We start from the raw sequence: 22,991 nt of genomic DNA on the forward strand, positions 1-22,991 counted from the left end.
TAAGTAAATATTAATTTTAAAAAATAGAATGCATTCCTAGAAGCAAAATTGCTAGATCAAAGGACTTTGATAATTCACTCAACAATTACTGAACACCTGCTTTTATATCAGGCCCTGAGCTAAGTATTGAGATACAGTGATAAGCAAATTCTAACATAGTCATTTGCCTTTGGTCATATGTTGAGAGTATTAAGGGAGATAGGCAATTAGATAATAACAAGTAAACATATAATTACAGTTGTAATGAATTATATGACAGAAAGTTACAGAGAGCTTCCCTGAGAAAGTAACCTGCTTTGGGATCTGAAAGATGTTGGGAATTAACTGGATGAACTGGAGTGAGAGTGTAGGGAGACACTGTTCTAGACAGTGGGGGCAGCATCTGCAAAGGTCCTGTGGTAAGGGGGTTATGCTGCATTTAAGAAGAGTACTAATGTGGCTAGACAGTGGAAACAGTGAGCACACTAAAGGATTTTTTTTTATCCTAAGAACAATGGGGGTGCCTGGGTGGCTTAGTCGGTTAAGCATCCGACTTTCGCTTGGGTCATGATCTCGCGGTTCGTGGGTTCGAGCCCCGCGTCGGGCTCTGTGCTGACTGCCAGCTCAGAGCCTGGAGCCTGTTTCAGTCTGTGACTCCCTCTCTCTCTGACCCTCCCCTGCTCATGCTGTCTCTCTCTCTCTCCTAGAAATAAATAAAACATTAAAAAAAAAAATTTAAAAAAAAAAAAAAAAAAAAAGAACAATGACATACCATTCATGAGTTTCAAACAAGGAAGTGATCTTATTTCATTTTCTCAAATGTATCATTTGTTGCATTTTTAAAAGATCCCTTTTTTAAAAATGGAGATTTTTGTACTAATTTAGGCTAAATATGATGTGGTATGTACTAAAGTAGCATGAGTAGAGATGAAGAGGCATGATGAGTCTTGGTGGTTGACTTGGAAGGAGAGTCTGAAGGAGAAATGATCATGGAAGATGATTCAGTTAACCATATGCCAGGCACTATGCTAAGTATTAACTCATTTAATGGACCCAGATATTAGCAATATTCCACTTTACAGATGAGGAAACAAATTTGCCCACGGTTAGTGGTGGAGCCAAAATTTGAGCCCGGGTACTCTAGACCCAGACCGAGCTGCTTCTGAGACCGAGATTTTGGGTTTGAGTACCTAAGTACATGATACATCATTTCCCTAGAAGACAATGGAAAAGAACCATATTTAGGCTGAGAGTAAAGATCATGGATTTGCTTTTTGACATACCGATTTCAAGACACCTTTGAAACATCCATTGGGAGATACTGAATAATCACATACATGTGTTCAGAGGAAGAATCTAGATGTTTGAAATCTTGATAACATCTTTTAAAATGTCCTCAAATCTATTCCAGTTGACCTTTTTTGGAGAAATAAATGAGACAATTAGGAACTTAAATTTTTTTTTAACATTTATTTACCTTTTTTTAACTTTTTAAATTTTTTTTATTTATTTCTGAGAGAGAGAGAGAGACAGCGTGAGCAGGGGAGGGTCAGAGAGAGAGAGGGAGACACAGACTGAAACAGGCTCCAGGCTCTGAGCTGGCAGTCAGCACAGAGCCCGACGCGGGGCCCGAACCCACGAACCGCGAGATCATGACCTAAGCGAAAGTCGGACCCTTAACCAGCCACCCAGGCGCCCCTGTTTATTTACTTTTGAGAGAGCAAGCGACAGAGATGTGAGCAGGGTAGGGGAAGAGAGAGACACATAGAATCTGAAGCAGGCTCCTAGCTCTGAGCTGTCAGCACAGAGCCTGACGCAGGGCTTGAACTCACGGACTATGAGATCATGACCTGAGCCAAGTCAGATGCTTAACTGACTGAGCCACCCAGGCACCCCAGAAACTTTTAAAAACCAATAAACTGCATTCCCAAGATTACGTCCAGAAATTGATTCAGAAGAAGTGATGGGTAGACAGGAAGTAAGGGATCTGGATATTTAAAAAATTCTCCAGGTGAACCATTCAGTTATGTTTGGGAACCAATGCTTTTAGCCACAAGACCCTTAATTGCTAGCCCAGATGTCCCAAGGTGATCACCAGGATCTCTGTTCTGGTATGGTCGTTGAGGTTGAGAATCAGTAAGCCAGACAGCATACCTCATGCTGAATATTGAGTCAGCCCTATTCCAAACTCGAGAGTACTGTGGAGTACAGCCCAGCTTGGATTTCTCTCTGCAGATTTTAAGGGAGGACCCCTGCCCCCAAGGGTAAAGAGGGACCTGAGTAATGCAGCTCTTTGCAGAGAGTTTTCAACAGAGAGGCAAAAGGAACTTCCTAGAAAGAAATGTTTTCTCCTCAATAATATGGGGTTACCATACAACTTTTCTAGTCAGGGGATAGGGGGGCGAATCATGACATCTCATTCTGGTAGCAAATCAAAAACATGTTTAACTATGGAAAAACTGGAAGATCACCACAATGGAAACCCACACACCCCNTGGGTCAGTTTTTCTAACCAAGCGTTCACTAATGTCTGATCTGAGAGAAGGCCTGAGTTCCACTCCTTCACTGCCCTCTAGTCCTGCTTCCCTAACAATCCAGCATCATCTTCTACTTCAGTGGGTAGGAGAAGGGCTCCATGCTGAGGTCTTTAAAGCTCCATCGGCCCCATCTGCTGGAAGATCAAGCTCCAGGATGAGCGGTGCATTGAGAGGACTCTCTGCCAGGGTCATGCTGTCATCCAGGTGCTGGCTGGCTGTGTAAAGCCTCTGCTGCACCAGTGACCGCTTTTGAACGTTTTTCACCAAGCGCTTCCACTCTAGCACAGTGCTGGACTCCTTGGCATGTCCGAAAATGGCCATCTGGTAATGATGCATTATTAGGAACACCTCTATGACAGCAAGTTGGCTAGCTCTGCTCTCAGCTTTTGGAAGAGTCTGTGTACTGAGTATGGCCTTGGGGCTGCCTGGAGCCCCTTGGCTTCCCACCATGCCTTAGGGACTCTCCCCCATCACATACACCCACTCCCTTGACCCATTGAGTGCCTTAGATTAGGTCTTGCTCACTCTCCACCATCTTGGTTTCTTTTGCTTCTGGGATCATTGGTTCTGCGGAAGGCTAGGCCACCTTGCTGGTACCAAGGTGTAGCTCCATTCTCTTTCTGTGTCTTTTCTTCCCCCATTTCCCTGCTCTTTACAAGTATAAAAAAATTAATATTTTATGTTATGATTGTCAAAGTATGAATGGCTGCCTTGTGGGCACCTGGGTGGCTCATTCGGAAGAGCATGGGACTCTAGATCTTGGGGTTGTGAGTGTGAGCCCTGTATTGGGTGTAGAGATTACTAAAAAATAAATAAATAAATAGATGGCTGTTTTGTGACCAGTTGTTTCTCTTGAGCAGAGCAGTGTTTTTCCTTAATAGATACTCTTTTAAAGTTCTTATTCATTTAAGTAATCTCTACACCCAGTGTGGGGCTTGAACTCAAGAGCCCAAGATCAAGAGTTGCACACACTTCTTACTGAGCCACCCAGACACCCTATACGTTTTCTTTTTTTTTTTTTAACTTAAAAAAATGTTTATTTACTTTGAGAGAGAAGGAGATAGAGGATTTGAAGCAGGCTCCATGCTAACAGCAGTGAGCCCTCTGCAGGGCTTGAACTTGTAAACTGTGAGATCATGACCTGAGCCAAGGTCCAATGTTTAACTGACTGAACCACCCAGCACACCCCCCACCATAGGTTTTCTTTTATATGACAGTCAATGCTGTAGATGAGACCTTTGAGTGACAGTGGCACGAATAATTATTCTGTTGAATGTTAAGTTGTTGAGACTGTTTTGTTTTTTTTTACAATGTTTTTAATGTTTATTTCTGAGAGAGCATGAGTGAGTGAGCATGAACAGGGGAGGGTCAGAGAGAGAGGGAGACACAGAATCTGAAGTAGGCTTCAGTTTCTGAGCTGTCAGCATAAAGCCCAACCTGGGGCTTGAACCCATGAACTGCAAGATCATGACTTGAGCCAAAGTCAGATGCCAAACTGAGCCACCCNCTGGGATGATTTCTGGCACAATTCCTGGGTCAAAGGGCTTGTTTAAGGCTTCTTAGTTGGCAGAAAAGTTGTGCCAATTTACACTCCCCTACCCCCTAATAGTATATAGCAGCACCTGTTTCCAAAGTATTCCACAACATTTGTTCTTTTAATTTGTATTTCTTAGTGAACTTTTTTCCCATATGTAGTTTTACTCAGGAAAATGCCAGAATCTTTTTTTCAAGGCAGTTTTCATGCTTACCCCCAGAAAGTGATGATAGCTATGAGCACATGTTTGTTGGCTTTATGAGTTAGATCTATTCCCTAAACCAAGCCAGAATGGAGACTTGATTATCTCTCTTCCATCCCCCATAAGCTTCCTTTGGGCTGCCATACTTTAAAATAGATATTACCCTTCCATTCTAGTCAAAATGCCCAAAAATCAGCAGGGAAATAGGCCAAGATTGATCACTTGAAGGACATTTTATTCCCTGAGAGATGGGTGGTTTTATTTTGTCAGGACACCCAGTAAGGTTGGACTTTGGGACTATATAGTATCTGCATGTCATGCTGAGAAGACAAGCTTCTGCTTTTCAAGGTATTCCCTTGTCAATTTGGAGGTGTGTAGGCAATTCCACCCTAAAAGCTGGCCAGGAATGAATTCTTATCCCAGTATCCATCAGTTCCTATCAGTCTACTTAAAGGCTTTCTTTTGGGGCGCTTGGGTGGCTCAATTGGTTAAGTGTCCGACTTGAGCTCAGGTCATGATTTCGCAGTTTGTGGGTTCAAGCCTCACATTGGACTCTGTGCTGACAGCTCAGAGCCTGGAGCCTGCTTCAGATTGTGTGTCTCCCTCTCTCTCTGCCCCTTCTTTGTTCACACGGTTTCTCTCTCCCTCTCCCTCAAAAATAAACATTAAAAAATTATATAAAAAATAAATATTAAAAAAAATCTTTGTCTTTTCAACAGCTCTTTTACCCAAAGGGACTCAACTCTTCTTGCCCAGCATGTATAGTGGTACCAGTTCAGGATCTGAGGCCGGGCTTGGCAGGATGATCTTGAGAGAGGAGCTTTGAGCACAGGCCAGAGACTTTGGTTCCCTTGGATGTCTTTCTATTGAGTGCAGATACACAGAGCTCTAATTCTTTAATTATTTCCCTGGAAGCAGTCTCAAGTTTCTAACTCCCTTCCCCAACAATATTCTAGGAATTGTGTACTTAAGTTCAGGGCCGAATGCTATCAATTTATATGGTAGAAATACTGAACTCTCCATCAGGTTCATTGACTTCGCGATTCAGAATCTCTGGAGTCTAACTTGGTCAAATGACTTTAAGGTCCCAAGTGGGTGTGGAAGAGCTGTGTTTAGGTGTATTTTCCAGTATTAGGATCTGAGCTGTTGCCCCATGTGCTCGTCAGTGCTCACCAGCTTGCCCCAGAAAGAGTCTGACACAAGTCCATTCATGCCCCCATGACTTGGCCAAGATGCGTGGCCTTTTGGAGCTAGCTGCACTCAGGAATGGGAATCAGCTTACTTCACAAGCTGTTACAAGGTGGGGTAGAAGGGGGTGAGTGATGAGGAGACCTGGTTTCAGATCAATTTCATTTTGAAACCAGTACTACAAGCCTGTGGTGCCAGGAAACATCTGGGAGGAAGTGGTAATGATCTGCCCCAGGGCTTACCATTTACCAGCCTCTCTGTGACTCATGGCTTGCAGAAAAAAACTATTCATGTTCCTACAGGTGCCTCCACAAGTTTCCCTGGGCAGTTGAGCTTGTCTGTAAGGTCCCCAATAAATCATGGAGCACTCCTCCAACTCAGCCCTCTCCAAATGCAGACTGAGCCAGCTCCCTCTTAGGCTCTCCGGTCCTGCGTGTCTCCTCCTTGCTTTGGTGCTCCATCCCTCAGGTAAAGCGTTTCGTTGTAGCTAATGGTTTCTCTATGATTTAGGGAGAGGCCCAGAGTTGGAGTCAGAAACCTAGATTAGTTGTGAGTAAGTAAGAGGTGCCTTTTATTGAGGGCTTGCTATGGGCCAGACATAGTGCTTAGTGCTTTACAAACATTATCTTACTTAATCCTCCCAAAAACCTTACAAGTTAAGTAGTAGTATTTCCATTTTTAGATGAGGAAACCACTTCCATATACTCACATAATATGAATTTGAGCCCAAGTCTTTTGGACTTGAAATCCCATGCTCTTCATCATTTACTCACCTTTAGGATTTGAAATCTGGTCCTAATGCTTCCTACTTGTGGGGCCTCAGATACTTTACTTCTGAAGCTGCCTCTTGTTTCCTGACTTGTCAGAATGGGGACAGTAATAGCCACCTTGCAGGTTATTTTCTGAGGATTTGGATAGGAGAACACTTAGCCGGGTGTCTCAGGCAGAATGGGTTGAAGCTTGTTTCTGCCTGCCTGACTCATGCCCCTTGGTTGTGCTCTGTATCTAACTGAATGCAGGTTAGAGCTGATGGGGCCGGGCCCTCTGATGCAACTGGAATATGTAGTCTGAGTGGGAGGCACGTACACTCTGAGTGCATGACTGCTGACTTCTCCTTGATTGTTGGCACTGTCCCCTCTAAGAATAGACAACAGCCCAACTATAAATATTTGGAACCATATGATAATGGAAATGTGCCAGCAAACACTGAAGTGTATTGTACATTTTGGGGGGCAAGGCAGATTTTGTAGAAAATAGGGAGAGGGTTTCTGTGAGAGGGCACCTTTGAGAGTTTGGGGGATTAAGGCTTCTTTTAGAGGAGTGAGACCATTAGCTACTGGCTGGATAACCTGATAGGAGAGGATTGGAACGCTCATAGACTATGGTAAAGGGGAACAGCTGACAGACTTAACTGGCCAGCCCTCTGCTAGTTGAAGACCTAACCTTAGGAAGAAGGCTGTTTGAAGAATAGGAAAAGTGCAGGGCGTCTTGGTGGCTCAGTAGGTTAAGCTCCGACTTTGGCTTAGGTCATGATCTCAATGATTCATGAGTTCAGGCCCCACATCAGGCTCACTGCTGTCAGCAGAGGCCACTCTGGATCCTCTGTCCGCCCCCCTCCCCAACCCTACCCCTTTTGTGTAAGCATGTGCACTCTCAAAAAAAATTTTCTTTAAGGGGCGTCTGGGTGGCTTAGTTGGTTAAGAGTCCGATTTCAGCTCAGGCCATGATCTCACAGATCGTGGGTTCAAGCCCCATGTTGGGCTCTGTGCTGCCAGCTCGAGCCTGGATTCTGCTCGGATTCTGTATCTCTGTCTCTGACCCTTCCCTGCTTACACTGTCTCTCTCTCTCTCTCAGAAATAAATAAAAACATTAAAAAAATTTTTTTAATAATTTTTTTTCTTCTAATGAATGGAAGTGGTACCTGGGTGGTTCAGTCAGTTAAGTGTCTGACTTCGTCTCGGGTCATGATCTCACAGTCCATGAGTTCAAGCCCTGCATCTGGCCCTGTGATGACAGCTCAAGAGCCTGGGGCCTATTTCTTTCGGGTCTCCCTCTCCCTCTCCCTCCCTCTCCCTCCCTCTCTCTCCCTCTCTCCCTCTCTCTCTCTCAAAAATAAACATTAAAAAATGAATGTGAAAAGTGACTTAATTTTTTAAAACAGCATTTGAATAACTAATAGATTGATGCAGGTCAATTCAGAAGAGGATACAGGAAAAAATCTCATCGCTGTTCCCTACCTGTTGCTTTTTCCACCTATAAACCCAGTTTGGGGGTCACCTTCCAAAGGTAGTTTTCAAACACAATTAAAAATACAAATGTTAGCAAATTAGCAAAGACTATATTCATCTGTATCTTTTTTAATTAATTGTATATCTTAGAAACTTTCCATATCAATACACAGGAGATTCCTCATCATTTATAGCTTTTTTGTTGCTGCATAGTGTTCTCGTATAGATGTTGTTATAACATAAAGTTAACCTGTTACTGATGGACATTTGGATTGTATGGAGTTTTGCTATTACAATCAGTGCATCGTTGATTAGTTTGGTAGATAGTTGAAGAAAGGTGATTTTGAACACGAAGCAGTATCCTGTACTTAAAGGTATTTGAGGGATACCTGGATGGCTCAGTCAGTAAAGTGTCCAACTCTTGATTTCAGCTCAGGTCAGGATCTCATAGTTTGTTTGATTGAGCCCTGAGTCTAGCTCTGCATTGATAGCATAGAGCCTGCTTGGGATTTTCTCTCTCTGTCTCTGTGCCTCTGTCTCTGTGTCTCTCTCTGTCTCTGTCTCTGTCTCTGCCCCTTCCCCCACTGATGCTTTCTTTCTTGCTCTCTCAAATAAACCAACATGTTAAAAAAAATTTTTTTTTAAATAAAAGTACTTGAGGACAACTTGTTCCCTGATGCATTCCTAGTTTCTAGAAGAAAACTGAGCACGTAGGAAGCACTCAGCTACCTCTTGAATGAACAAGAGGGACAGGGCTGTAAAATCTGACTAGCCTAGATTCCAACTCCACTTCCGCTCACTAGCTTTGTAACCTTGGGCTATCATCTCAGCTCTGAACCTCAGTCTTCTCATGTGGTATAAGAATCCATGTAGGCTTTCGGTGCTCACAAATTTGTAGTTTAGACTTTTATCTTAAATGTTTATTTAAAATGTTTATTTAAGGGGCACCTGGGTGGCTTAGTTGGTTAAGCGTCCGACTTTTGCTTAGGTCATGATCTCGCGGTTCGTGGGTTCGAGCCCCGCGTCGGGCTCTGTGCTGACTGCCAGCTCAGAGCCTGGAGCCTGTTTCAGTCTGTGACTCCCTCTCTCTCTGACCCTCCCCTGCTCACGCTGTCTCTCTCTCTCTCCTAGAAATAAATAAAAATATTGAAAAAAAATAAAATAAAATAAAATGTTTATTTAAGAGAGTGCAAACTGGGGAGGGGTAGAGAGAGGGAGACAGAGGATCCAAAGCAGGCTCCATGCTGACAGCAGAGAGCCCAGTGTAGGGCTCAAATTCACGAACCTTGATGACCTGAGCTTAACTGACTGAACCACCCAGGTGCCCTAAGTTTGGTGTTCAAGATGGCTCTGTAAAGTCTAATTTCCATCTTTCAAATGAGAAAATCTAAATTCCTTTTTTTATTTTAAAAAATTAAAAAAAAATTTTTAAACGTGGCTTTGTTTTTAAATTTTTTTAATGTTTTACTTATTTCTGAGAGAGAGACAGCATGAGTAGGGGAGGGTCAGAGAGAGCAGGAGATACAGAATCTGAGTCAGGCTCTAAGCTCTGAGCCAGCTGTTAGCAAGGAGCCTGACGTGGGGCTCAAACCCAAGAACTGCGAAATCATGACCTGAGCCAAAGTTGGACGCTTAACTGAGTGAGCCACCCAGGTGCCTCTTGAATTTTTTTTTTTAACATTTATTTATTTTTGAGACCAGAGTATGAGCAGGGGAGGGACAGAGAGAGGGAGTCACAGAATTCAAAGCAGGCTCCGGGCTCTGAGCTGTCAGCACAGAGCCCAGTGTGGGGCTCGAACCCACAAACTGCGAGATTATGACCTGAGCTGAAGTTGGCTGCTTAACCAATTGAGCCACCCACGTGCCCCAAGAAAACCTAAATTCCTAATAAGTTGTTTCAACTTTTGCATCAACATATTGATACTTCCAACTGACAGTTTTGTGGGATCTTTGTGTGCATCTTTAACAAACCTGGCAGGAGCGCTGAGTCACCTTAAGAGTGTTAGGCATTCCTTTTGAGCTTTTCTTAATNGGGAGAGAGAGAATCCTAAGCAGAGTCCATGCTGCCAGCACAGAGCCCAACATGGGGCTTGATCCCAATATTGTGAGATCATGACCTGAGCCAATATCAAGAGTTAGATGCTTAACCAACTGAGCCACCCAGGCGCCCCCATACTACTCTTGAATAACTCTCTAAATACACAGCATGCATTTCTCCTTTCAAACCAAGGGAAACCTGGCCGCAGGCTCAAAGCTTCAGCAAACAATTGATTCTGGGAACCCCAGGATTAAAGTGCCTTACCCAGGAGCACCAAGCAAGTTATGTCAATGCTTACAGGGGTCTCTGTGTCCATTAACTGAATCAACAGCAGAGTCCTTGTATTCTCATTCAGTCCCCACATCAACCCTATAAGAGAAGTACTGTTCCTTCCTCCAAGTCTAGTGCTTTTCTCCAAGCTTCACACTGCCTCATTGGGCACCCAAAAATCAAAGTGTGCTATTTCAGTAGTTGGAGAAGAAGAGGTAATTGGAGGTGGGGAAAAGATATTAAGTGTTGGGTGTATCAGAAAGATTAACCTTGGTGGTTAAGAAAATGACCCAGGCTGTGACAGACGTGGGTACCACTTCTAGCTCCTCTATTTCCTAGCTATGTAACTTTAGTGAATTAATTTAACCTCTCAGTTTTCCATTCTAGAAAATGGACATTAAATCTACTTCATAGGGTGCTTGGTGAAGATTAAATAAATATTTAAGGGGTGCCTGGGTGGCTCGGTTGAACATCCAACTCTTGATTTCGGCTCGGGTGGTGATCCCAGAGTGTGGGATCAAACCCCATGTCAGGCTCCACACTTAGCGCTTTTTTTCTCTTAAAAAGAGAAAAAGTATTTAAATGTCAGCTATCGGGGCACCTGGCTGACTTTGTTGGTGGAGCATGCGATTCTTCATCTCAGGGTTGTGAGTTTGAGTCCCACATTGGATGTAGAGATTACTTAAAATCTTAAAAAGATTTAAATGTCAGCTGTTAGGAGTAATTCAGAAGCAAGGGGATTCTTAATTCCTGAGAATGGTGTGTGTTGTATTCTTTTGCTAGGGCTGCTGTAACAAAGTAACCCAGGTTGAGGGACTTAAACAGCAAAAAGTAAGGTGTCAGCCAGGTTGGTTTTGTTTGAGGCCTCTCTCCTTAGGTTGTAGATGGCTATCTTCTCTGTGTCTTTACAGGGTCTTCTTTCTGTATCTGTGTTCATATTCTCTCTATAAGGACAATAGTCACACTGTTGAAGTAATCTCTACACCCATCGAGGGTCTTGAACTCACAACCTTGAAATCAAGAGTCACATGCTTGGGGCACCTGGGTGGCTCAGCAGGTTAAGTGTGGGGCTTGGGCGCAGGTCATGATCCCAGGGTTGGTGAGTTTGAGCCTAGAGCCTGCTTCAGATTCTGTGTCTCCCTCTCTCTCTGCCCCTCTCCCACTCCCACTCTGTGTCTCTTTCTCAAAAATAAATAAGGTTTTTAAAAAAAGTCACATACTCTACCGAATGAGTCAGTCAGGTGCCCCTCCTTCCAGTATCTAATTTAATTTATTATTTTAAAAAATATTAATGGGGGCACCTGGGTGGCTCAGTCGGTTAAGCGTCCGACTTCATCTCAGGTCATGATCTCATACTTTGTGGGTTCGAGCCCCGTGTCAGGCTCTGTGCTGACTGCCAGCTCAGAGCCTGGAGACTGTTTCAGATTCAGTATCTCCCTCTCTTTCTGACCCTCCCCTGCTCACGCTGTCTCTCTCTGTCTCAGAAATAAATAAAACATTGAAAAATTTTTAATTAAAAAATTTTAATGTTTGTGAGAGTGTGATTGGGGGAGGGGCAGAGAGAGAGGGAGTCAGGATCTGAAGCAGGCTCTGCACTGACAGCAGAGAGCCTGATAAGGAGCTCGAACTCATGAACTGTGAGATCGTGACGTGAGCCAAAGTTGGAGACTTAACTGACTGAGCCACATAGGTGTCCCCTTCCAAACTTCTAAAATGTGCATAGTTGCATATATTATATAGGTTTTTCTACATTCTGCTTACTATGTTTCATTTTATAATGTAAGAACTTCCTAGATAACTTAAAAACTCTACTATAAATACCATTTTGCGTAGTTGGAGAAATAATCCATAGAGTAAGCACTCCATGGATTATTTAACTGTTGCTCTGTGTTAAGGTGATTTAACCTTTGCCACATCTCATTCCTGGTCATTTTAGCCCTAGAGCAAATTCCTCAGATGATGAGACTACTGAGCTGTGTGTAGGAGGCAAAGGTCAGGGTCATCCTGAAAGGTGACCTGAGAGTCTGGTGGTTTCCATGGCCCTCTGGAGCCGACTCAGGCCTAGATCCCACTTTCTCCTCCTACTGGCCAAGCATTTCTTACAGCCCCCCAGTCCTCAGTAGGGGTACTGCCAATGGGACAGTCTGATTTTTAAACCTCTTCTCTCTTTGTCACAGGCACATTCCAGCCTTCCCCAATTGGGTCCTGCCTCTCTCTGTGGGCTCTTGGGTTCTAGGGAGCTTGTACCGGGCTCTGGGAGTTGGAGGCACCTCTCTATACCTTTAAGTCTCCCCTCTTTTCCCTTCTATTCACTGACCCCTCACTCCAAAAGATGATCAATGTCTTAACTTCTTTCACCTAGGTTGCTTGTGCCTGTTTTTGAACCTCATGTCAATGTGGTCCTCTCTTACATCTTGCCTCTGTCATTCAGCCGTTATGTTTGTGAGATTCACCCATGTTGCTGTCGGTCCTTGTGGTTGATTTCATTATGTGAATATACTGTAGTGTTTGTGTCTGTTCTCCCTTGATGGATCTTTGGGCTGTTTCCAGTTTTTCACTATTAGAAACAGTGCTGCTGTGAACATTGTAACACATACCTTCCGGTGAATGTATTTTTGTTGGGTCTCTACCGCAAAAGGGAATTGCTGGGTCTGGGGAATGTGTAGATTTAGCTTCGGTAAATACCACCCAACAATTCTCCAAAATGACTGTTCCGTTTTACACTCCCACATCAGACTTCAGCTGTTTTTTCTTATTGAGGTAAACTATCCATGACCTAAAATTGGCCGTTTTAACCATTTTAAAGTAAATAGCTCAGTGACATTCAAGCACATTCACAGTGTTGTGCAACTGGAATCATAATCCAGCTCCAGAACTTTTTCATTATCTCCAACAAAAACTCTATACCCGTTGAACAGTAACTCCCCGTTTGCTTGTCTCTCCAGCCCCTGGTAACCTCTATTCTATTTTCTATCTCTATTAATTATTCTGGGTACTTCATATACACGGAATCCTACAGTATTTGTCCTTTTGTGACTGGCTTATTGCACCCGGCTTAATGTTGGCGAGGTTCATCCATATTGTAGCATGTGTCAGAACTGTATTACCTTTCAGAGTTGAATAGCATTCCACTGCATGTATATAACACATTTTGTTTATCTCTTCATATTTTGATGGAGTCTTGGGTGGTTTGCACCTTTCAGCTATTGTGAAAAATGATGCCGTGAAAATCAGTGTACAAGTTTATATGTGTGTTCCTGCTTTCACTTCTGGAAGTAGAACTGCTGGATTGTACGGTCATTCTGTTTACCTTGTGAGGAACCACCAAACTTTTTCACACCGTTTCACATTCCCAATACAGGAGGGTTCCATTTTCTTCCCACCTTGCCAGCACTTGTTATTTTTCTTTTATTTATTTTTTTAAAAAAATTTTTAATGTTTTATTTTTGAGAGAGAGATAGAGACAGCATGAGCAGGAGAGGGTCAGAAGGAGAGAGAGACACNTCAGCTTAGATCATAAACTCACCGTTGGTAGGTTTGAGCCCATATTGGTCTCTCTCTGTCCCTCCCCTGCTTGCACTCTCTCTTTCAAAAATAGAACATGAAAAAAAATTTTTGATAAAATAAAATCGTTTTCCTAGGTGTGAAGTGGTACCACAGTGTCATTCTGGTTTGCATTTTCCCAATGATTAGTGACACTGAGCATCTTGTCATATGCTTATTTGCTGTTTGTATGTCTTCTTTAGTCCAAGATCTTTTCAGGTCCTTTGCTTTTTCTTTTATCTTTTTAATTTATCCACTTATTAATTTTTTAATTTACCTCCAAGTTAGTTAGCATATAGTGCTATAATGATTTCATGAGTAGATTCCAGTGATTCATCCCCTGTGTATAACACCCAGTGCTCATCCCAACAAGTGTCCCCACTAATGCCCTCACCCGTTTAGTCCATCCCCCCACCCACAACCCCTCAGCAACCCTCAGTTTGTTCTCTGTATTTAAGAGTCTCTTATGCTTTGTCCCCCCTTTTTCTTTTCTTTCTTTCTTTCTTTTTTTTAAATTTGGAATGTTTATTGATGTTGAGTTTTAGGAGTTTTTATATTCTGGATACTTATAATTTAGAATTCTTTTTTATATTATATACTATTTGAATATGTTGTCGTGTTCACATTACTTTTGTAGTTAAACTCATCTGTTACCCTTTCTTATTTTATGGGAAGATTTTTAAAAAGATCTTATTTAAGTAATCCCTACCTCTGGGGCGCCTGGGTGGCTTAGTCGGTTAAGCGTCCGACTTTCCGACTTTCGCTTAGGTCATGATCTCGCGGTTTGTGGGTTCGAGCCNTCAACCATGACCCAAAATCAAGAGTCACGTGCTCTACTGACTGAGTCAGCCAGGCACCCCAGATTTTTTTAAATATTTTTTTCGGGGGGGTCCCCTGGGTTGCTCACTCATTGAGCATCCGGCTTCGGCTCAGGTCAAGATCTCACGGTTCGTGAGTTTGAGCCCTGTGTCAGACTTGTGCTGACAGCTCGGAGCCTGGAGCCTGGTCTTCAGATTTTGTGACTCCCTCTCTCTCTGACCCTCCCCTTCTCATGCGCGCGCTCTCTCTCTCTCTCTCTCAAATAAACATTTAAAAAAATTTTTTAAAGATTTTTTTTAAAAGGAATCTCTACAGCCAATGTGGGGCTTGAAATCACAACCCTGAGATGAAGTTTCTACATGTTCTACAGAATAAGCCTGACAGAGCCAGGTGCCCCAATGAAGAGAGAGAGGGAGAGAGAAAGAGACGGAGAGAATGGGTGGAAGAGGGGCAGAGAGAGAAGAGGACAGAAGATCTGAATGCAGGCTCTGAGCTGTTAGCATAAAGCCTGTTGCAGGGCTCAAACTCAAGAACCGTGAGATCATGACCTGAGCCAGAATCAGAGGCTTAACCGACTGAGCAACCCAGGCGACCCAGGGAAGGATTTTTTTTAAAACAGTCATCATAGGTAACTCAGTGGTTTAACAACTAACACTTTGTTTTGGTTCAGGCCTTGATCTAATAGTTTGTGAGTTCAAGCCCCGCACTGAGCTCTCTGCTTATAGTACAAGCCTCCTTGAGATTCTCTCTCTTCTCTCTCTCTCTCTCTTTCTCTCTCTCAAAATAAATATAAATTTAAAAAGTGAGGGAGGGAGTGGTGAAGGCAGTCAGAAAAAACAACAGTCATCATCATCTGCGACTAAAGGACAATTTTTGAAAAAAGGACAGTTGGGTGGCCTCATGCGGACATCTCTGTGGCACAGCACTGTCCCTGTGGTCTTTGTATTGCAGCCTCGGAAAACGATACAGACTGGTGTCTGGGCCCAGGTGTGCCCTCAGCAGGCACCCTCTTTTCATGCTTTGGCCACAAGGAAGGGTGGGTAAGAACATTGGTTGTTAAGTACTCTCTAGTGAATGCTTTGAAGATGGGCTGATATGGCTTCTGAACTTCAGTTTTCTTATCTTTGAAAAGGAGCTAATACCTACCTTAGTTAAGCAGTTGTAAGGATGAAATGGGCCCAGTCTCTGGCTTAGTGAATGGTAGTTATCACCTCAGAGTGCTTATTTAAAAGGTGGCTAAGCAGGGGGAATTCAGAGGGAACATGACAAACTGAAACAGCTAGAGATTGTCCAGAATGATCTGTGTGGGTAGCAGGATGAATATTGCATGTAGGGGGACTCATGGTCTTCTGAAATGCTGAGTATCTCTTGCCTCCAACCATGACCTTCGGTCAACCCTATGTCTTATGAGGCCGTCTGGGGCTGATGTTGCTGAATGCGTATGATCTTGATTCTTCGGTCTCATGAACAAAGAAAGGAGCTTGGCCCACAAACCGCAATGTGGTCCTCCTTCTTGAGGCCGAATTTGGAAGCCCCATCTGGAACTCATATTTGATTACAGTGAAGACCAAAGCCAGGTCTCCTGCAGAGGCTTGAAACCATCTTTGATCCAGTCAGGGGGCTACTGTCTTTCACTAGGGTAGCAGAAGCCCCCTTCTTCCTAATACTCTGCTTCTCTCTTCCCCACAGTGATTTTTGTCGACTGCCCTGGGCAAGAGTTAGCCCCGCTTAGCACTGATGGTGACTTTGCTGTGCTGAATGCTAGAACAGTCCAGGTAAAACACCATGTGCACCTGCCAGGTGGAAGAAAGATATTCTCTATGCATGCCCAGTTTGCCGTTGGTCAGGAGTTGGAGGTTGCTGGGTTATGAACCATGTTACCATTTCAGAAGACACCCTCAGTTTTCCCACACCTATGGGCATGGCTACTGATCTAAGCAGGGTAATGCCTACACCCTTCCACTAGGGGCACCAGAGAGTCAGGCCAGTGGGGCAAAGAACTGCCTTGTGAGCAATGGCCCAGTGCCCTTTGTAACCCCCATTCTCTTTCCCACCACCCTTTTCTTCTTTCCCCTAGCATCTTGCTAAACCCCAAGGGAAGGTGATTCCAACACAAGGCTACCAATCCCATGAGCCTCTAGGAAGACAAACCTGAGGCACTCGGCCACATTTCTCTGTTTCTTTTAATTTTTTGAATAGCTAATATGTCCACATAGTTCAACAATTTTAAAATATTAAAAAGTTACACAGTGAATAAACTCTGTTTGTTTCTCTGCATCTACCTAATGTCCTTTCCAGGAGAATACACAGATAACCACTGTTACCAGTTTTTTTCCTTCTGAAGTTTATTTATATATTCTATATTTATTTATATTACATACCTATTATGCATTTTATGTATTTACAGATATAAAAATACTCTTTTTCCTTCTCTTTTTTATGCAAAACGTATACTATTCACATGTATGCACCTTCTTTCTGCATTTAAAAATAGGTTTTGTTTATATATAAGCCACTATTAATACATGGCCTTATTTTCCTACATTTTTACACAAAAGTTGGTACATAGTAATTTTGTACGTTAAATACTAAACTATACTGTAGTTTAGTATACTTGTTCTTTTTTATTCATTCCTAATTTTTAGAGCTGTATAGCAATTCCACTAGATAGATATATTCTAGTGTATTTAATTGGTTCTCTATAAATAAATACTTAGGATTCTTTTCAATGTGTCTTTTTGCAATAAACCTATTTAGGTCTTCTCACCCTTAACTTTTGTAAGTGAGAGGATGTTGAGTATCTTCCAGCTGTTTGCGTGTCTGAGTTAAGGGGTCTTCTCTCCTTGCAGGAGAGGAAAGCATCAAAGATCTTCCCATCCAACCATATCTTGCGAAGACGCAAGAGAGAATGGGTGGTTCCACCGATATCTGTCCCTGAAAATGGCAAGGGTCCTTTCCCCCAGAAGCTGAATCAGGTATGACTGTGCTTTCTCCCAGGGAGTCACTGGTGGCTTCAGAGACTCTCATCCACAGCCCTGACTATAAGGTTTCTTGCTCCTGAAAGCCTCTGTACTGGGAATAGTTTCTGACAAGGCACCATTGCTTCACCCCTCCCCACTTTTGTTGCGCTCGTGAGGGATTTGTCACTTTGTCAGCTGCTATTTTCTTGTGCTTCCAGCTCAAATCTAATAAGGACAGAGGCACCAAGATTTTTTACAGCATCACAGGGCCTGGAGCAGACAGTCCCCCCGAGGGTGTCTTCACCATAGAGAAGGAAACAGGCTGGTTGTTGTTAAATAAGCCACTGGACCGGGAAAAGATTGCAAAGTATGAGGTAGGTAACCTGGAGCATCCAATAAGAAACAGGGCCCATGGCCAGGTGGGGAGGGTGGGCCAGGCTGACCCTGGACCTGTGCACCCGCAGCTCTTTGGCCACGCTGTATCAGAGAACGGTGCCTCGGTGGAAGACCCCATGAACATCTCCATCATTGTAACCGACCAGAACGACCACAAGCCCAAGTTCACCCAGGATGTTTTCAGAGGGAGCGTTTTGGAAGGGGTACTACCCGGTAAGAGGATTGGGGAGGGGACAGCTAGAGAGGTCTGTTGGACCAAGACATAGCCTTGGGACAACTTTTAGGACCATCTGGAGGTCAGCCCAGACCCTCAAAGGCTGGAAAAACCCTCCATATCTGATTTCCTTGGCTGTGCATCAGATAACCTGGGATACTCTTAAAAATTCAGATTCCCGGGCTGCTCGGGTGGCTGAGTAGTTGGGCATCCAACTCTTGATTTCAGCTCAGGTCATGATCTCACGGTGTGGGATTGAGGCCTGTCTCCAGGTGAGCGTGGATTCTGCTTAAGCCTACCTCTCTTTCTGCCTCTCTCTCTTTCTCCCTCTCCCTCTCCCTCTTCTCTGACACACTCCCCTACTTGCACACACATTCTCTCTTTTAAAAAAATTAAAAATTTAAAAACAAAAAATCTTTAAAAATTCAGATCCCCCTCCTCCCTCCCAAGATCCCTAAATGAGGATGATCTTAAATATTACAGTTTTGCAATCTGTATATTTGAAAGTTTCCCAGAAGCTTCAGGTTTGGGAACCACCAGCTTTAGAGTTACAAAGATCTAGGTTTGAATCTTGATTTGCCTCTTAACATGTGACCTCTTTTGCTGTGACCCTGGGCAAGTTCTTGACCTCTGAGCCTCAATCTTCACATCTGCAAATGGGAGTTACATTACTCGTAAAGAATTGTGAAGATTAGATATAACACATAATGACCTCAAAGACTGATGCTGGTGGGGAGGGGTTCTCCTCTTCTTCCTCTCTGAGTTGTGGAGAATTCCAGAAGTATGAATTGGTTAGGCTGCCAATACAGGAATCTCCCAAAGAAAAAGAGTACCTTAAATGAGATGGAACCTTATTTTCTTTTTATATTCAGGAAGTCTAGAGGTGGGCAATCAAAACTAGAATGGTGCTTTGCAGTGTGGGAGCCCTAGGCTCCTTCTCTCTCTTTGCTCTGATCTTTGGGCTTTGTTTGCAATATTACCTCATGGTTGCTGCTGGAGCTCCAGCCATTACACCTGGAAGGAGGGAAGGGATGGGAAGAATATGCCCCACACTCAGAAAAACACTGCCCCCAAAGTCATATATCCCATTTGTCAGAGTTTAGTCTCAAGGCCACAGCTAGCTACAAGAAGGGATGGGACATAATCTTTGTTCCAGGCAGGCCATGTGCTCAGCTTAAAATGATTATGAGGATTTTGTTTCTAAGAAGGAAGCAGAGAAAGGAAAATGGACACCACCTAGCAGTCAGCCGCAAAGTGGATTTTGGGTCCAAGCTGATAAGCAGGGTGGAGCTGCTCAGAGTTCCAGAAGTAGGCAAGGCTGGAATCGGGGCTGGCAGAGAAGGGTGCTCACTCATTCCTTCTCCCCTTTAGGCACTTCTGTGATGCAGGTGACAGCCACAGATGAGGACGATGCCATCAACACCTACAATGGGGTGGTTGCTTACTCCATCCATAGCCAAGAGCCAAAGGACCCGCATGACCTCATGTTCACTGTCCACCGGAGCACGGGTACCATCAGTGTCATCTCCAGTGGCCTGGACCGTGAGGTGAGTGGCCTTTAGGGAAAGTGCCGCCTACCCAGGCTTGCTCAGGCTGCAGTCTGGCATTCAAGAGCAGAAGCCACGCCCCCAAAGGCCAAGGCAGAGCAGTGAGAATCCAAGTCAGCGGGGAAGGGCTGCTGCTGTGTTCCTATGTTGATGGTCCACCGCTCTCTTGGGCCACTGGCATGCTGCCAAGTGATCTTGTTAAGGCTAAGGAGGCAGCTGTAAAATGCAAGTGTTTGATATTTTCTGTAGGTTTTCTCATTTCCTCTCGGAATGGCTCACTTAGCATGCATTGCCCAGATTTGTCCCTTGTGTGCTACAAAGTAGAATTAGCTCCATGGCTATTGGAGTCGCCTACTGTTTCCTAATTAATACCTTCACCCAAATCCCCACGCAAAGCTCCCATTCTGTATCAACCCGGGGTCAGGGGGCAATGCCCAGGCTCCACCTCGAAATTGGCCCAGGAGAACACTTTGGTTCTGTGTTTCCCCTCCCCCTCCACCCTTTGCCTCTGTTCTTTTCTGTGGTGGGTGAGCAGTGGGGCAGGGATTCAAGAGAGCCAGTGGGTGAGCAGTGGGGCAGGGATTCAAGAGAGCCCTGTGATGAAGATAAACATTCCCCTTCCTCCACATACATCCAGGGCTGTGCCTCTGCGAGCCCAGGCTGAGGGACCCCTCGGCCTGAACTTTGCTTTCCTCCCCAGAGAGTCCCTGAGTACACACTGACCATCCAGGCAACAGACATGGATGGCGATGGTTCTACCACCACAGCAGTGGCCATAGTGGAAATCCTTGATGCCAATGACAATGCTCCTGTGTTTGACCCTCAGAAGGTAAATGTCATCTCAGTCCATCTTTCCTCATCCTATGATGAGGGACTGAGGTTTCCTTTCTTTTCTAAGTTTGTTTATTTTAAGAGAAAGATAGAGAATACGTGCACAAGTAGGGGAGGGGCAGAGAGAGAGAATCCCAAGCAGGTTCCACATGGTCAGCGCAGAGCCCCATGCAGGGCTCAGACTCCTGAACCATGAGATCATGACCCGAGGCAAAATCAAGAGTCGGCCACTTCACTTACTGAGCCACTTAGACATCCCTCAGGTTTTCCTTTCTCATGAAACTCTGGAAACAGCCCACATTGCTTCCAGTCCTGTCCCACCACTTACTAGATGTGGGACTGGAGAAAAATGACCTCACCTCTTTGTGCCCCATTTCCTAATCTGTGAAATGGAGACTATAGTAATACCTGCTGCATTGTTCTGAGTTTTGAATGACATAATCTATGTACAGTTCATAATACAATCCCTGGTACGTAAGTGGTCAATATGAGAATCCTTGTTGAGGGGCCCCAGGCTGGCTCAGTCAGGGGAGCATGTGGCTCTTGATCTTGGTATCATCAGTGTGAGCCCCACATTAGAGGTAGAGGTTACTTTACAAAGAAAGAGAGAGGGAGGGACAGAGAGAATGGAAGAAGGAAGGAAGGAGGGAAGAAAGGAAAAAAACCCATGTTGATATGAAAACTTATAATTTGTCTCACACCTGTACCTGTCCACCTTCACCCAGTGAATGTTTTGTATACCTCCAGCAACAGAGGACTCAGTACCAGTCAGGATGACACCCACCCCCCTTCCATCTTTAGATAACTCTGGCTACTGAATATTATTTTAGACTTGATTAAAAATGTGTTCTGAGCAGCTAAGGTCCCAGTGTTTGCCACTTATTCCAGAACTTCCAAAAAAAGTTCCTGGTCAGTGCCGTAAAGCAATCAGGCACCTTAGTCCTTCTTGCCACCTTCTTCATACTTTTCTGATCTCAGCTAGATGGGTGGCTACACATGGCAGGGTTTAGGGTGCCCAGACAAGTGAGATTACTGGAGCATTAGGCCCCTGGATGTAGGAAAAGCAGGCCCAACATCCCTGTGGTCTGTCCCAGAAGCTGGGACATTCTGCATCTGTGTGTGCCCTGAAACACTGGTATGGGGGTTGGGTGGTCCCAGAGAGACTGAGCGGCAGGCAGCTCCCGCAGAATTACGTGGAGGATCCGTAGCTGGGGAAGAGCGGAACAGTCTCAGGGTGATCGGTCTCTGCTCTAACTGTGCTGTGCTCCCCACACCACCAGTACGAGGCCCAAGTGCCAGAGAACGCGGTGGGCCATGAGGTGCAGAGGCTGATGGTGACTGATTTGGATGCCCCCAGCTCACCGGCATGGCATGCCACCTACCGCATTTTGGAAGGTGACGATGGGGATCATTTTACCATCACTACCGACCCGGAGAGCAACCAGGGCATTCTGACAACCAGGAAGGTGAGTCCGTTTGAGCTTTAGACAGGGACCACACCTGGGGCAGTCAGGTCTGTAGCCTCCAGGAGAAGGAGGCATCATCTGCCTTGGGACTCCTACTTTGAACCATTCAACTAGGGAGTGCACCAGGCCGGTGGCTTCTCACCATTTACCATCCCTCTTGTGTCAGTGTATTGCTTTGTGCAAACTAAGTCTCACCCAGTGGCTCCATTCATAAAACAGGTGAAAGTCACTGTTGTGATTAAGGCAGATCCTCCTCCTAGATCTACCAGAGGCCCTCCTGCCAGATCCTGGTGATCTGATGTCCAGCGGCTGTCCCTAATCAGTCTTACACACAGGGGCTCTGTTTTATTGGAATGCTTGCAGATTTTGCATTTAATCCATAATACATGTCTAGGTTTTTGCATAGTAAAATGTTTTATGTTACTTAGTAGTTGGAGAGATGGTTGCCTCTCAAAAAGGCTTTGAAAAAAATTGATGCTTTTAGAAGAGCCTAGTTTGAGAAGCAGAGGTTTATATAATACTTTAAAAACTATCCCCTTCTTTCAGCAAAAACTTTGTAATGCCCTTTTTACATTGTGAAATGAATTTCATTTGTAATGAAACTTACCTAACTTACATAATTTCTAGAAAAATAGATTGCCCCAACTGTGAAATAAAGAAGAATTTTACAGGAAAAGTTACTGATAATAAGCTATTCCTGTATGTAGACTTTTGGGAACATACTAGAACACATAATGAAGTGGTCAGTTACTTGTATCTCTTTGTAGACTCATCCACCTGGAGTGAGTTATGTGTGTCACTCTGGTGGCTCATACATACCACAAGTCATACTGGAGTCTTACAGGACAGCAGATAAACTGCTTTTGGGAAGGGTCTGAACAAATCAAATGATAAGCTCCCCTCAGAAGATTGCATTCCTAGAAAAGTCCATATATATTAAAACCACACCAAAAACTTAGTTTATATGTAAAATGTGTTCTAGACTGTAATTATAAACAGATTTTTCACACCCACGAATACATGAATGTCCAAGGGGGTATTGGCAAGTCACGGCCTGTGGGACAGTTCTTTGTGTCCATGCCCCAGCCTATAAATGCCAGAGGCATCCCCAATCATTATGATAACCAGAAAGGCCTTCCCAAGTTTCTGTGACGCCCCCTTGGGGGCCACCACCCCATTGGGAACCACTTGTAGAGCTTACTGGTCTAGGGGTGCTCTGAGAGACCCCACTGGCTGTC

At 44.2% G+C, this 22,991-nt stretch overlaps 1 protein-coding gene across 2 annotated transcripts in view; it reads left to right on the top strand.

Moving 5' to 3' along the window:
• The window catches only part of CDH3 (cadherin 3), a 45,548-nt gene that overhangs the window by 10,639 nt on the left and 11,918 nt on the right, over nucleotides 1-22,991 (top strand). The window contains exons 3-9 of one of the 2 annotated variants that reach the window (XM_077755508.1): nucleotides 16,029-16,114; nucleotides 17,189-17,314; nucleotides 17,518-17,673; nucleotides 17,764-17,908; nucleotides 19,281-19,456; nucleotides 20,157-20,285; nucleotides 21,568-21,753. In XM_077755508.1, the coding sequence (XP_077611634.1) occupies nucleotides 16,029-16,114; nucleotides 17,189-17,314; nucleotides 17,518-17,673; nucleotides 17,764-17,908; nucleotides 19,281-19,456; nucleotides 20,157-20,285; nucleotides 21,568-21,753 (1,004 nt within the window). Of the gene's footprint in view, nucleotides 1-16,028; nucleotides 16,115-17,164; nucleotides 17,315-17,517; nucleotides 17,674-17,763; nucleotides 17,909-19,280; nucleotides 19,457-20,156; nucleotides 20,286-21,567; nucleotides 21,754-22,991 lie in introns of both variants that reach the window. The other variant, XM_077755509.1, reaches the window with a different exon arrangement.

The sequence above is a fragment of the Crocuta crocuta genome, unplaced genomic scaffold, assembly GCF_008692635.1.
Source record: "Crocuta crocuta isolate KB4526 unplaced genomic scaffold, BGI_CrCroc_1.0 scaffold152, whole genome shotgun sequence".
NCBI classification, from domain to species: Eukaryota; Metazoa; Chordata; class Mammalia; order Carnivora; family Hyaenidae; genus Crocuta; species Crocuta crocuta.